The sequence below is a fragment of the Chiloscyllium plagiosum genome, chromosome 6, assembly GCF_004010195.1.
Source record: "Chiloscyllium plagiosum isolate BGI_BamShark_2017 chromosome 6, ASM401019v2, whole genome shotgun sequence".
Lineage (NCBI taxonomy): Eukaryota > Metazoa > Chordata > Chondrichthyes > Orectolobiformes > Hemiscylliidae > Chiloscyllium > Chiloscyllium plagiosum.
Genome location: NC_057715.1, coordinates 84,106,344 through 84,123,108, shown reverse-complemented (window position 1 = coordinate 84,123,108; position 16,765 = coordinate 84,106,344). Strand labels below are relative to the sequence as shown.

The following is a 16,765-nucleotide window of genomic DNA, read 5'->3' as shown; positions in this document are numbered from 1 at the left end:
CAGATACTAACAAGTCTTTTTAACATAAAAAGAAACAAAATTATTGGTTATTTACCTGCAATTTCCTGGTCAGCTTGCCCTTGAATTTGAAGTGCACTGGAATTTAGCGAAGTTCTCTGGCTCTGCAATGCAAGCCTGCTTTTTGCTGCAGGAAGTCTCGAGATTGCACCTAGACCTAATGGTGGCCTAAGAGTTTTGGGTAGCCTAGAAACAGCTGTATGGGTTGCAGGATTGAAGCACTCTTCCGGAACTGAAGCCACATTCTGTCCAGAAGTAAATTGACCAAGAGAAGGGGTGTCCGTCTGAAAAGTAAGCAAGATAAATATTTCATCACATAACTTTGAAGTAAATATGCTTATTAGTGCAGTTTGTACTAAGTGACATGTACATTGGACTATATCACTAAACAAAATCAACAGGCTAACAAATAACACCCCTGAAACACACACACACAACATAAACAAAACTATTCTTTAAAATAACATTTATGACAGAATATATTTTTACGTGAGGTGGCTTGATTTCATTGAATTTTACATTCATTTCAGTTTTACATCAACCAATGTCTATTTTCACTTTTGAGTCGAGTGTCAGTTACAACTCAGTTGATACCACTTTGCTTCAGAGTCATAAGATTCTATGATAAAGTTCAACATCAGAAAGGAAAAAAAAAACAAAACTTGGAAATAGCGTAAATTGTTCCAAATTGTAAACCTGAAAATGGAACTCAGTTCAGACTAGACATGTTCATTTCTGAGTTTTTTTTTTAAAAACTATCCTGTCAGAAGTGTTGTCCTTGACAAAAGTGTAAAACTGAGGCCACATCTGGCTCCTTCGGTGCACATAAAAGGACAGTGCAAGTCACCAGAGTCCGCTGACTCATTAAAGAGAGAGAGGATTGGTGGTGAGTTTAACCTCAGGTGAGAAATAGGTTTGAGAAGGTGAATCATCATGGTGACTTCAGCTGGTACAGGACTGAACCTGCATTTTCAGCATCACTGTTCTTGCATCCAACCAACTGAACTAACCACCGCCTAAAGAAGATGAGCATAGTCATCTCTTCTGTCATGACCAATATTGATCTCTCAACAACATCAGAAGCAAACAGAATTTCTGATCATTATCACATTGCTGTCTGTGGAAGTTTTGTATGTATAAATTGGCTGTTGCGTATCCTACAATACAATAGTTCTTACATTTTAATTGTACTTCAGTGCACTTTCAGACATCCAGTGGTCATGAAGCACCACATCGACGGTGATCTTTTCTTTCTGATATTTAATCTTATAAGTCTTACAGATTTCAGGTGGTGGGAAGCTAAAAATGCACAAGTACTAAGCCACCCTGGAGCTGACTAAATGTAAACCTGCTCAATGGAGCAGGCAGTAAGCATCCTAAGGACCATCCCAAGTCTGATGTCTTCTCTTCTACACAAACGTCAGGTCCAGAAGTAGCTTTGGTATTGGACTGAAATTTAACACAACAGCATAAGCAGGGTGCTAGAGATATTGTTCTGGTAGACCAAAGGTGTGAAGGCATTTGAGATCAGTAGGTAAGCTTCTTACTGATTTTTTTTTCTGCCCTTATGGGGTCAGTTGCAGTAGGAATTCTCCTCTTGAATTCGCAAAGAAACTGAAAACTTTCTCCTATTCCCGCAAAACCACCCCTCCAGATGGTACTCATCATCAATTCCACACTGCATGTTCCTGCTATAGAGGCAGTACAGCGGAGGTTTACTAAATCAATTCCTGGAATGGCAGAACTGATAGTATGAGGAGAAACTGAGTCAGTTAGGATTGTACTCACTGGTGTTTAGTAGAATGAAGGGGTAATCTCAGAGAAAACTATAAAAATTCTAACAGGTTACGTGCAGGAAAAAAGTGATGGGGGAATCCAGAACCAGGGAGTCATTACTTGAGGATAAGAGGTATTATGGGAGAAATTATGTCACCCAGTGAATGGTGAGACTTTGGAATTCACTACCACAGAAGGTGTTTGAGGCCAAGGTATTGTGTTTTCAAGAAGGAGGAAGCTATAGTTCTTGTACTTAAAGGGATAAAGGGTTAAGGGGGGAGGATGGGATTTGGTATTGAGCTCAATGATCAGCCATGATCATATTGAATGGTGAAGTAGACTTGAGGGGCCAAAGGACCTACTCCTGCCCCTATGTTTCTATGCAGAACCATTCCTGTAACCACTCCTGTCATTTATCAGTTGTTACTGAGCAGCTTCCACATCATATGAATTTCCACCATGTTTCCCTCCACTTTCAGAAATTAAAGGCGCTATAGTCTTAGCCTACCAGTTAAGATTCAGGCTATTCTTTCTGTTCAACAAGCAGGGTATCCAGACAAGAACTCTGCACCAACAACTCTGGCAGCTTTTCCCAAATATCATAGTTTAAACTTAGTCTTCTGCTGTTGATAACTATTCTGATGACTCAGTGATTTATGACTTATTGATTAGAAGCCATCATTATTTGGGTAATGAGTTAATTGATGTTTGGTCCTGACACTCCACATAAATCAGTATCATTCCTAGGGTACTCTGTAGTGTATTTCGCTGGTTACAGCAAGTGTTCTGATATTGATAAAACATTTCTCAGTCAGAGCAGACAACGCTACATTTATCCATCAATATCAAAAGCAATGGCTGACAGCATTGGGAAAATAAACTGCAAATTTAAAAAGAAGAATTATGTATTGAAGCTTTTAGTAGTAGCAGAGCAGTCTTGTTCATGTTTTAACTACTCAAAATGTTTGGAAAGCCCTCACATAACTGCAAAGAACATTCTGCAAGTAACAGCCCCAGTAAGACAGAACATACATTGAACTGTGTGAGCCTGTTGTCACGCTGGCCCATTTTCTGAGACAGATTTTCCATAATAAACTTACTTCTCCTCATTGCATCAATGATGTACACTCTAATTGTGCAATTAAGCTCTACAGTCTGGTCGTAAATACTCTCAACTCAATGAAGTGTTTCCTGAAATCTTTTGCTATCTGTCACTCTTTCCTCAGTAATCAAAACTTCCATATCCCAAATAATGGTGCAACAAAACTTAAAATAAAAAATATTTCTCATTATGTGATTAATTTGGTAATTTGTTTTGTTTTAATATCCGCATTACAGTTTTTAACTTGAACGCTCCATCCCATCTCCAAAATATGGAAATGGAATTGTTACTTCTGTTCAGAGCTGTGATACACTGAGTTGAATTTGGACCTTCTGAACAGAAGTAGTACTTGTTTTAGGTAACACGACTGTTTAATGTATGAAAGCAACATGCATAATTCTTCAGGACTTTTAGGCACCATGCAGATTACAGTAGTTGGTGCCTTTTCAAATTTGCTTTCCAACATCACAAGTTACTGAGTCACTGGATCCTTTTAAATCTTAATTTCTTCTGACGTTTCTTCTTCTGCTCGACTTGTTCCTCAAATTTCTCCAAATTTTGCTCTTTTGATTTTGAAATAAATTTCAAGGCATTCTGAATACTGGAGCTCTGATCAAAATTACTTTACCGGCTGTTTCACTATCCCTTGCAGCTGTTTTTTTGTGGAGCGCACTCATGACTGGCATCTTATTTCTGAGAATTGAGAACCACTTTTTTACTTTCTTGTCTTTCCTTTCTGCTCTTTCAACCATTTTCATAAAGATTTCCCCCTTTTTTTAAAAAAACTTTACTTCTGGAGGTTTCTTCATTCCCAAAGGAGCTTGCACTAATCACACTCTGTCCACAATTTTTTTCTCCTCCCCCAGCTTGTATAGTTCTTCTTACATCTCTTCCCAGCTGCTTAGTAAAGGCATGCCTTTGGAGTGCTGAACTCGCACTGGTGATCTTCTGACAGTTGCTGTTGACAACTTTCAAGTTTCAAATACTGAGTATCTATATATTTCTCAAAATGGTAATGCTCTTGAAGAGGTAAATTCAATATTCTTCAAAATTATTTTTTCTTTTTTCTTCAGGGTCATATTAGTTCTGTCTACCTACCATTGATTGCCATGTCCTAGTTTCAGACACTAGTGCTACATACAAGTCATATTCTAGTTTGGGTAGATCGCTTTCATTAATTCTCCATTTTCTATGCTGAGGCAAGGGCCTGATTGTCAGTGGTAGAGGATGGACCACTCGAGTCAATACAGAAGAGATAATTGTCTTAAATAATGAGTGTTTATTACATAAAAACGTGGAACACAAGTATGCCATTTAGCCCTCAAGCCTGCTCTTGTATTTAATTAGATCATAGCAAAAATGAGGTTACAATCAAGTCAGTCCAGAGCAACATTTTACCCCCTTGTTTATCAAGAATCAATCTATTTCTGCCTCAAAAGTATTCAAACTCCCTGCTTCCATCACCTTTCGGGAAGAGAGATTGAAAGACTCACCTTTTTTTAAAACATTTGGCTCCAGTTCTAGCTCTAGGTTATCCCACAAAGGGAAACATGACACCTCAGGATCTTACACATTTCAATCAAATCACCTCTGACTCTTCAAAACTCCAGTGACTAACCTGTCCAACCTTCCCTCATAAGACAATTTAACGATTTAAGCTAGTTATCTGATAAAATATTTCTGAACTGCTCACTATGCATTTTCATCCTTTCTTAAATAAGGTGAAGAATCTTCAAAGAATCCTTAGATTATAGGAAAAGTCCCAGAGGCCTGGAAAACTGCCAGCATAACACACTTATCCAAAAGTGGAAGTGGACAAGAAAAAAGTTAACCATATACCAGTTAGCTTAATATCTGTTGTTCGGAAAATAGAGTCTGTTATAAAGGATGCAATAGCAGAACTTTAAATAACATAAAACATGGCTTCATAAGGGAAAAACCAAGCCTGACAAAGTTATTACAGTTCTTTATGGAGGTAACAAGCAAAGTAGATAAAGAGGAATCTGTAGATATAATGTATTTGGATTTCCAAAAGACATTCAATTAGGTACCATATAAAAAGCTACTTCATAAGACAAGAGCCCATGGTGCTGTGGATTGGCTAATTAATAGAAGACAGAGGGTTGAGAAAATGGGGCATTTTCAAGATGTTGACCAGAAACTAGCAGCATGACACAGGGATCAATGCTGGGGGAACAATCATTTACAATATATCTTAATGGTTTGGATGAATAACATAAGGAATACTATTGCCAAGTTTGCAGATAACACAAAAATAAAGATGCAAAAGCAACTGGGAAGTCTGCAGAGAAATACAGATGGATTAAGAAAGTGGGCAAAAATTTGGGAAGATTGAATCTAATGTGGGAGAATCTGAGGTTATTGGCAGGAAGAATAAAGGAGCTGAATAGGATTTAAATGGAGAACGACGCAGAAAGCTACTGAACAGAGGGATTTGGGAGTCCTCATGCATAATTCACAATAAGCTAGCATCCAAATAATAGGGAAGGCAAATGTAATGTTGACCTTTATTTCAGAAGGAATGGTACCAAAGTTGGGGAATCTTGCTAAAACCATACACCACAGCTGGAATACCATGAATGGTTTTGGTCACCTAATATAAGGAAAGATATACTGCCATTGGCATTACTGTCTTGTGAGGAAAGGTTGAGGGCTGTGCTCACTGAAGCATAGAAAAATGCTATGTTTTCAATATTGAAATATTCAAGGTTTTTAGAAAGTTTGACGAGGTAGACGCTGAGCGCCTTGGACCAGGGGGCATGATTTCCAAAGAAGGGGTCATCCAGTAAGAAAAGAGATGAGGAAGAATTTCTTCTCTCTGAGTGTATTAAAAGTGTAGAATTCTTAACCTCAAAAAGCTCTAAAGGCTGGGATCGAGATTTTAAAATCAGTAAGGGAATCAGGATTTAAATAAAAACAAACAAGTTTAATTTAAAGTTAACTAATGACTTTAGCTGTATTTTGTTAACTATTAGGAAAGAATCAAAACTGTCAGGCATTTTTTTTCATTTCTATTACATATACGGCAGACAGAAAGAAAGCAAGAAAGACATAAATAGATAGAAGTTTCTTTCTTCATTTTAATTTTGTTTCTTATTTTTAAATAAGGTGACTATTGGAAGGAAATAATGCTTTGTTTAGAAATATAAATAGAAGGTATTTTCAGGAAGAGGTAGGAAGAAGTGAAAGCGATGATTTAATGAGTTTCTGTCTGGTCTGCTGGCTATTTAGAGCAAAGCCAGATGAGAGGCCTCTTGTCCGGGATTTGAGAAAGATCAAACTGATGCAGTAAAGAGTGGTTCTCAGAATTTTGGAATAAGGAATTTTGATAGAAGCCTCTATAGCGTGTTAGACTTCAAAATTAAGCTCCCAATATTATGCCACAAATACAATTTCAGAGGAGTAGCCATTACTGCCTCAACCCAAATTCCTCCCCATCCTACAATAACTGCCTGTGACCTTTCTTACATTGCCATTAAACCTGTCTGGCTGGCCCAGTAATGGCAAATACTAAATAAACCAATCAATTTGTACATGCTTATACTATACATCAGGGCTCCATTTTCCTCCTGTAAAGCGGTTACCACAGCTAGCAGCAGATACTCAAAACACGTGCACTCAAAATTGCAACTAAAATACTAACTTCATGCTGGAAATATAATTTGGTTATTAATGCTTTATATCTTAACAGTCGTTCAGCCCAAGGGGTTGGACTTATGTGGACAAGTACTGCATTTCAATACGTGGCACTACTTTACACAGCAAGATCCGGGATCTTGTGTCAGTTCAAGCTGTTATATCGGAAGCAAAGCAACTGATGTACTGGTAATGCCAGACTAACAACTAAGATGGATGCCAGTGAAAGAAATGCAGCCAAATCAAAGTGAGAAATCACAACTTCATACAGTACTTTGATTTTTGCATCCAATTTATACTCAGCTATCATAGATATTCTGAATTTTTACGAAGAGTGAGATATGTTGCACTGTGCATCTGGGTCCTCTAGGATTTATTTTGAGATTCACAGATTGTGCCTGGTATTTTAACACAAAAGACGCTTTTATTCCATTAACCTGGGTTGAATTTAGCTCAAACCCACAATTGAAATACCATCATATCACCCAACTGTAGAGTTTTAAAAAGAAAAAAACCTGTAGATCTGTAAGTCTGGAGAGTGGACAGCAAATATTTGAATTATACAAATAGCATCTGAAAAAAAAGTTTTGCTGTTTACTTTCCACATTTTCTGCCTTTATTTATGTTACTGTACTGTTAACATACTTTCCTTCAGTACTCATTTTAGACAATTTAAAACATTAAGTGGCATATGAACTAATTTAAAGAGTGCTCAGAGAAAATTACAACAGCAGAATACTGTAGTACAAAAGAGCAACATCCCAAAGTATAATCCTTTGATGTATCAAATTGTTTGTCTGAGTTTTAATAAAAATTGAGGTTCAATTGGATAGCCCCTGAAGATTGGGCATAGGTATTGGGGTGCATTATTACAGGTAAACCACATGTGTTCAATGTATCATATATGAAAAATGTTATCTGACATCATGAGATAAGCTCTACCCATCAGGACATAAAAGACTGTTTCTGGGAACAGATAACTGATTTTATATTTTCATTCGTGCATTACCAGAATGTTTCAGTCTCAGGAATACACAATTACTCATCTATAGTGCAGGGGCCAGAGGTACATTTCCTGTATCTACAGAGAACCATCTTACACGTACAGGGTCAAAAGGAGTGGGAGCCGATAACCATGGAGATCATTGTCATTAGTCAAGCCCCAAGAATGCACTGTTGCAAGAAATTTAAGGATTGGTCAAACTCAGTGAATTAAGTAAATTGTTATATTGTTCCAACTGTACCAGCAGCCTCAGACACTGTCCAAATTATAACCGTATTTCTCTGCACCATATCTCATCCCAACCCCCTTGATAACTTACCTACCAGCAATCTTTAACATCCAGGACCCATGACTTGTATTTGTTGCTTATGGGTCTGAAAGGGTTAATCCTGAACTGCTATAATTACTATGATGATATCATACAAACTAGCACAACCTCAAACCCTGTTCATTACAAACAGTTTCAACAGCCAAACACTCCTCCCTCTTTATCACAAAAAGGTGATTCAAAAGCAGCAGGAGATAACCAGAGTTGGTCTGGCACACATGAATATCTGACCTCTCCCATGAAGGTGTTGGCTGTATTTAAATGCCCAATGCCAACACACAGTGAGATCAACTGAACTAAAACCAAAGACGTTAAATCCTCACATCTACCTCTCCTCCTTACCCCGCACTCCCCATTCTCTTCGGATTTTTTTTTGCGCTTATTACTTACTAACATCTTCACCTCTGCAAAACCTTACCCTTTGAGGTTTTCTTTGTTCAGATACTCAAGAGGTGCAACTCGGCCAGATAGTGCTGCATCACCAAGAGAACAAGGTAATGAAGACACAATTAATCATTTATAATCAGTACAATCACTAGAGTTCAACAATTAGCTCAGATACTAATACTGACACCTATCTTAGCCAACTGATTAGAAGTAAGATCTGCTCATGGTGAGACTTTGGGCACTAAGGACTGCAGCCAGGGCAGGGGACAGGATAGTGCAGCTGCCAGTAGCTGTCAATGGACAGGTGCTGTAGAGCCTGGGATAACACTGGGTAGGAGCATTGGGACAGGCAAAAGTACACAGAAGACACATACTGACGGAACGTACACGATTGTTCATTGACTTCTCTATGCAATATGGCATGATTTCATTTAAAACTAGAGTCTGGAATATTGATTTTATGGTGTTTTTTATTCTTGTATTATGGCTCAGCCGACTAGTGACTGTCAGTGACAGAATAAAGAATGGGACTGATGGTAAATTGAGAATTGGGATTACAGGTACTGGCATCATAGTCAGATGAGTTCCTCACAGATAATGTGAGAATTAAGGGAGCATCTACATTGCCTCCTCCTCTTCTACCCATTTCTCACACTCCTCCTCTCCATAATCCTGCTCCTCCATACCCATGGCATATCTGATTGAAAGAGCTAATGTCTCACAATGGTAAAGTTATTTCCGGTTCAGGTCTGGAGGGAGCCAGACATCATTCATTACTCCGGTCTCCTTGACAACCAGCAGCAACATAATCCCTTCACCATCCGGAGATTGGAGCTGTCCCAGCTGCACGTGGTAGTTTTCATTGAGGATATCCTCACTAAAGCACAGGCATGTTCTTCACTGATGCACTGACATTATTCCTCACTGAGGATTAGGAAGGAAAATTACTTCCTGACCATCTGGCAGACACCTGGTCCCCTACTGACAGCCTTTCCCCACTACTCCTCCTCTTACACCAGCTCGTACTACTCTCTGTGACCTCTATTTATCCTTCAAGTCATACTGCTTTCATGTGGGATGCCTGCTCAGTGCACTAATGTCTAGAAGCAACTAGTTTGTATAAAAGCCTCAAGATCAGCAACGAATTTAGCCTTGCATTGAGTTTGTCATTATTCTCTGCGTTAGCATCCACCAAGATATTATTCATTGAGTTAGCATTCAAGATTCCATTCTCTGTTACCGAGACGCCAGTAGTTACTCATCGCCAAGGTCACATAGCACTAGGTCTCCCTCATCTTAATGCTGCCTCAAGCTTTCTAAGTGCTTGTGCCAGGCATTAAACTAGTGTCACTCAGCCACCATTCGCTAAGTCAGAACCTACTCTGTCAGTGTTCACTGTATGTATTTGCTGATTGGTTATCTGCTGAATCAGTTATCAATGAACTCATGAAGTCAGCTGAGTCAGCATTTTCAGAAATACTAATTCAGACTCACTGTTTCATGAGTCAGCATTCACTAATGTGAACAGCCTTGGAGTCAAGATGCACAAACCAATCAATCATCGAGTTGTCATTCACCCAACCAACAATAATTCAATCTTTGTTGTAGTGAACCTGACCCAACCATCTTCAACCGCTTCTTCAATGACCCTCTTCCAGAAGACTAGAGAAATGGACCCTTTACTGATGATTGCACAATGTTCGATTAGAAGATGTACAGCATGACTTGGGACTCATGTATTGAAACAATCCACTGGGAATTCTTTGGTGAGTAACTCATCTGCTGACCCCTCAAATCCTGTTCACCGTGTGCAACACACCAGGAGTGTAATGGCAAACTTTCCACTTGCCTAGATGAGTGCAGCTTTAACAAGACTTAAGAATGTTGACAGCACAGAGCCATTCATAAGCATTCATTCCTCCCAGTCCCACCAGACAGTAACAACTTCTACCACCTAGGAGAACAGAGTGCAGATGATTGGGAACATCACCACCTGCAAGTTCCCTTCAAAACCACACACTTCCTGACTGGAGCTATAATGTTGTCGCTGTATTGTTAGCTGTCAAATCCTGGAACTTCCTTCATAAACACTGTCGATATGTCTACACCAACAGACTGCAGAGCTTCAAGAATACAGCTCAGCATCACCTTCTCAAGGGCAATAGGAATAAGAAACAAATGCTGGACTCGCCACAGATGCCCACATCCTATAAATAAATAAAATTCACTGACACATTAATTACTGCCCATTACAATGTGAATCAGCACCTGCCCAGTCAGCACTCACTGAATCAGCACTTGCTAGAGTCAAGAAATAATTGCACTTTTCTTGCCTAAAACTTTAACGTTAAGCTTCAGGACTTTGTGTTACTTTCCAAAGGGCTCAAGTACTAAAGAAGAGATATTCGTAGAACATTGAAAACAAAGGGCTAAATCATATTCTTTTGGCTCAATCCTAGTGGCATCAAGTGTTTTGGAGAAGTGAGTTTTCTTGCTATCTCTTATCAAACTCACCATATTAATTATCTCTCACATCTCATTGCCGCCCATCTTATGATCCACTGTACTCAGGATGACATGTCTGTCAGCAACATCACGGACCAGCAAACCTTACACCACGTCATCTTTAAAAGCCTATTGTCTACCCGGACAAGTGCTATCGGTCCGGAACAGCCCTGCATGGTCCCTGACATTTCCCCCAGCATATTACAGGCAAGAGTCTGGGAGGAGATACTACTGGACAGAATGGTGCACAGGCAGGACCACCTCCTCTGCCAGGACTAACAGTGGAGGACAATGACACCAGACCATGCCTGCCTGGTCCGAGGTAGCTCTTGGGTTAAAGCAGTCTCTGCCATCTGGAGGAACGTCCACACTGTAGGAAGAAGTCCTTCTCCATTTCACCAGTGTAAGTGCCAACATCTTCTCTCAAATACCTCACACTCAATCTATCTCTGCCACCATCTACCCATACTGTACAACATTGATATTGCCTGTAACGTTGTTCCCATTCACCCTAACCTTCTACATGCCACTAATGCTGCATGTCCTCTGCACTGTCTACTCACTCACTCAGGATGCCTCTCTACCTGCACCAACAGTACCAGCCATGCCACCCACTTTCATTCCCCTTAATTCCTGCCTCTCTCTCATGCCAGGAAGAAAATAGCCCCTAATAGGGAAGAAATATAGGTGCCCATCATTTGGCTCCTCTCCCCTCATCAAGATGGTATCCTAACTCTGACTGATCCAAGCAAAGCCTGGACAAATAAGGGAGGTGTGCCCTTCATTTCAAGTGCAGGCATTCCCGAGTGAGGGCGATTCCCCTTGACATGACTGAGGCCTGCTGGCAACAATGATAAGCTACAACAATGACTTTGTATCTGTGCTAATAAATATTGAAAGATCTCTGAATGTTGGAAATCAGAAACAAAACAAGAAATTGCTGGAAAAACTAAGCAAATCTGGCAGCCTCTGTGGAGAGAAATCAGAGTTCATGTTTCGGGTTCAGTGACCCTTCCTCAGAACAGTTCTGTGCAAAAAAGCAAGGCAAACAAAAAAGGCTGGGATGCTGAGCCTCAACATAGCACTCACAGTGAAACATCGATTCTCCTGCTCCTCGGATGCTGCCTGGCCCACTGCGCTTTTCCAGCACCACACTTTTCAGCCCACAGATGGAGCCTGGTCCAGTCCATGAGCTGTGTGCATGTCATAGAACATAGAAAAGTACAGCACACAACAGGCCCTTCGGCCTACAATGTTGTGCCAAGGATTAGTCCTAATCTAAAATAAAATAACCTTACCTATGCACTCTCCAACTCACTGCTGTCCATGTGCATGTCCAGCAGGTGCTTAAATGTCCCTAATGTCCCTGCTTCCACAACCACCGCTGGCAACGCAGTCCATGTACCACAGTACTTAGTGTCCTTGCTACATCATTGTAATGCTAGCAGCTCTGAAGTGGTTTATATCCTTCAGCACTGTCAGCACTATTCCCAGCAAATTTAACATCTTCAGGCAGAGTGATAAACTGAGAAATTAACAAAGACAGAGAGAGAGAGAGAGAGAGAATATAAAACATGTATAAAAAGAGGGAAAAAAATGAATGAAATACCCGAGTAGTTCTGCTGTCTGTGCATAATCTTTTGAAATTAACATGGTCAGGTCAGGCTGTTCAGATCCAAAGCCACTGAAATTACTGTTTCCAGTTTAAAAATGCCATTTTAGGGCAAAGAAGATTTGGCATAATCTTCACCCACATTCTCCCTGCCCACAAAGGCAAAATAAGCACTGGATTTCACAAAGGTGATTTATTTTCTCACCTTGCTGGGACCCTCCCCATGACAATGGTACTAACTGCCCTTTTGCACAGCAAGTTCCGATCTGGAAATCCACCCAGACCTCATGCTGATTCGTCAACAGCAACCAGTACTGTTCAATAATTGGCTAGTTCACATGTCTTTGTACACATATAACACGACCTCCACTAGGGGGGCAGTGATGGTGAGGAATAGCAGCTGGAGCAGTCAAGCAGCTCTCACTGAGGAAGACAACAAATGGTCTATGGTGGAGGGCACTGACTGGGAGGCAGGGAGACAAAGCAAACCCACAGTCCAATGTAGCTCATATGGTCTTTCTCTGCACATAATGCATTTACTGTGGACCCTTGGCTTTCCTTCATGTTTGTCATAACCCAATGATAGTGGAGTAATGGATCCCTGCTTCATGATCTCTGGGCTGTATGTATCTTTAAATCTCATAGGATTTATAAGTCTGGCTGTCAGGTCACTGCTCCATGGCCTTGGCTGCAACTGTGAACTCAGTGATCATGTAAACCTTTGGGGGAAAGGGAACAGTATAAACCTGGGGTTTAAATAGTTTTAATTGGAACAGCCAATCAAGCTGTGGTGAAGCAATCTTATATTTTCATTTTTTAAAAATATAATGATTGCACTTAAAAGCTGGGTAATTGTATCCCAAAAATTCAAACTACTGTCCCATGATCATAGCAGGTTGTTTGGTTCAAAGGATCCAAGCAGATGTTGTCAAGTTGGAGGACTACAATTTTATGGTATTTATCGATTATCAATTTATAGAAACCCTTGCAATCTTCAAAGCACAGCCAAGCCTGCATTCAACATAGCAACTTGTACCAATCATGAGACCATCAAATAAAAATTCTGTGCATCCCATTGCCAAATGTAGGCCTCCTACAAGATAAGGTCAGAAAGGCTAAGTACAGGTTGCTGCTGTGTTCCATTTAGGGTAGCTGTGGGTGGAGTTGGACAGTGTTGATGATGCTTTGACCTGAATCATACAGATGAAGAGCGCATTGAAGTGCAGTTGGCTCATGGTCTACATTACTGTACACCTCAACTCAGTGCCTAAAATATAATCTTAAATTTCCATTATTCAATGGAAGGGCAAGAATAGCTGGAGAGACAGCACCTAAATGAAATAATTGCAGAGCCCGATGAATGGTTTCACAGTAGGGATGACCAGCTTCAGGGACCAAGAGTAGTTGGCAGATACAACGGAAACTTCCTCTTTATCGGGGGTGGGGTTGTATACGAATGAAATGCTCCCTCCACCAAGGGTGGTTGAACCGGAATATTCACAGAGATCAAGGAAGGCCCCATTCAGAGGCGATGGCTCTGAATTGCATAATATGATTTCTAATTTCAGATCAGAGTGCAGTTTAAGAGAACAAAGAACTATTTCTGTGTTTTGTTGCAGCACGGACCATGGATCACATGAGATCACCATCCATTTCACTGCAGTTGCACGAGAGCTAAGCATTGCCATCAAATGGCATAGACAGACAGCCCAGTGCCCTTGCAGACAACCTCTTGTGTGGCCGCACTGCAGCCAGAGTTGGAACCAGAGGCTAAAGCAGTGCAACCATTATTGCTGCCTCTTGTTTGGCGCACTGTTTACCTCCTCCTTCTCTACAGTTCATGGCCCTGCTGCCCGTCATTCAGTTTTCCAGTCTTCTAGCTACCCCATTCTCCAATCCCCTCACTCCCATTCTACACTCCTCACTCCTTTGACTGGTTTGTTTACTGGTGATGTGTATAAGGTACATCCCAGATTCTGCAGCTATACCTTGTGCAGTAATGTGCTCCTGACAGTTGCATTGGCAGCAACCTTTTTTTAAGAGAGATTCTTTTGGGTTGTGAACTAAGGGAGATTTAAAAAAAGGAGCAGTTGGTCAGATTTTTAAAACCCAAATTGAGAGGGTGGATTTTCACCTGGTTCAGGAGATTTAAAGGCATTAAAGGTAACTGGAGATTATTTTATGTCAAGAATGATCTGGGAAATATTGCTATTTTATTAAAGAAAATCAAGTTTTTAGGTTGTTCCTAGTGAGGTGACAGTATACATGAAGTGAGCAGATAGTTCAGAACGATGTATGTTCTCTTGCAGTAAAATATAGCAGCTGAAGTAGTTTGTATCTCATCCATTAAACACTTTCTTGACAAACGTTCAAAAAGATTACAGAGACATCCTTTGTTTTGCAATGTTGCCGAAAAATAATAGAAGTCACTGTACCTCGCATAAGGCAAAGTATTTCAGAAAGCATCATTTGGCTAAATGGAATTAAATGGCTTTGCAATGATTTGAGAAGAGTTTTTTTTTAACATTTCTAATTCTGCATATTTTTTATACAGCTAAAGATGAAGACTCATTAACTGTCTACTAAATTCCTATGACACACATTTTGTACTTTGTGAAAAACATTATATATATGTAGCTGTATGGAGATGAGTTAGCTCATGAAGGATTTCTATGTAGGTGGAATCTTTCTCGTACACTATTTGAGTTTTTCAAGGAGAAAGGAAATGTTGATATCTTATTAAGGTGTAGAGGGAAGACCAGTAAGAATGATGACTACATTTACATTTAAAAGCTCATTCTCAGAGAATGTTGTCTTCTAGTTAGGGTTTAAATATTTCTTCCAATATCTGTGTGAATTTAATAATTGTATCACTGAAGAAAATATTACATTCAAGGAGTACTGTGAGGCAATTGTCTAAGAGGTACATCTGAACATAAGCCTCTAGTTGTTTTATGTAGTTCTCAGCAGCAGGATTGTCCTGGCATGTCTTGAACAGCAATGGGAAGGAAGAGGTGGTGTAGTGGTAGTATCAGTCAACTAGTACTCTAGAATCTCAGGCTAATAATCTGGGGACATTGGTTAAAATCACATGGTGAAATCTAATTTTAATATTTGTAATAATTGCTGCCTTAGGCTGGGATACCTACAGCCCATGAGCAAATGAAGAAATACTATATCCTGGAGAATTAAATTAACCTTTATCCTGAATAAAGTTCTCTCATATTAACTTCATGATAACATAAAAGGCCTGGATTAATATTCTGTTCATTAAACAGAACAGGAGTGAGTCCTGGCATCTTAATCCAATATTACAGGACATGCTGGATTAATACCCTAAACGTACTATAAATTGAGCTTATGTCAACTACTTACATCTGAGAGACAGTATGATTATTTTAGGAGCTTTATGAAAAATCAGGTTGACCTGAGTGCTGGTCTTATTCCATTTAGAAAGTTGGGATATGGTGGGAGCCCAGTCAGTGCCTACCCCCACAAAGTTAAGAAAAAGCATACTTCTTTGAAAAATTGTGAAAGCCTAGTAGCAGCAAGCGATCCCCTCTCTCCGCCAATGTACCTCTGATTATATTTGCCAGCCTCAATCATCCTCCTCCTGTTGTTCTTCCACCTACTGAGGCTTATCTCAGGGCAACTGTTGATGAAGCAGTGGGCTCAAAATTGCACACTTCCATTGTAAGAGCTATTCATATTGGCAAAGCTTGCCCTGAACATTTAGCTAAGAGGTAAAGATCTTTTGATTTTGATTCTTGGCCTCTGTTTTGAGATGTAGGGGTTGTTCCCTACACCCAGTTTATGTTGAAAAGCATGGCACTGGAAAGTACAGCAGTTCAGGCAGCGTCTGAGGTGCAGGAGAATCGACTTTTCAAGCATAAGCTTTTCATCAGGAATGGGGAAGGGTGGGTGTGGGGGTGACTGGGAAGGCAATAGGTGGGTGTGGGGGTGACTGGGAAGGCAATAGGTGGGTGTGGGGGTGACTGGGAAGGCAATAGGTGGGTGTGGGGGTGACTGGGAAGGCAATAGGTGGGTGTGGGGGTGACTGGGAAGGCAATAGGTGGGTGTGGGGGTGACTGGGAAGGCAATAGGTGGGTGTGGGGGTGACTGGGAAGGCAATAGGTGGGTGTGGGGGTGACTGGGAAGGCAATAGGTGGGTGTGGGGGTGACTGGGAAGGCAATAGGTGGGTGTGGGGGTGACTGGGAAGGCAATAGGTGGGTGTGGGGGTGACTGGGAAGGCAATAGGTGGGTGTGGGGGTGACTGGGAAGGCAATAGGTGGGTGTGGGGGTGACTGGGAAGGCAATAGGTGGGATATGGGCTGGGTGCTGGCAGGTGGGACTAGATTGGGTTGGGATATCTGGTC

At 40.5% G+C, this 16,765-nt stretch overlaps 1 protein-coding gene across 2 annotated transcripts in view; it reads right to left on the bottom strand.

The window, feature by feature from the left end:
• The window catches only part of LOC122550775 (microtubule-associated tumor suppressor candidate 2-like), a 440,121-nt gene that overhangs the window by 256,801 nt on the left and 166,555 nt on the right, over nucleotides 1–16,765 (bottom strand). For both annotated transcript variants that reach the window (XM_043692024.1, XM_043692025.1), the window contains exon 4: nucleotides 56–302. In XM_043692024.1, the coding sequence (XP_043547959.1) occupies nucleotides 56–302 (247 nt within the window). The remainder of the gene's footprint in view (nucleotides 1–55; nucleotides 303–16,765) is intronic.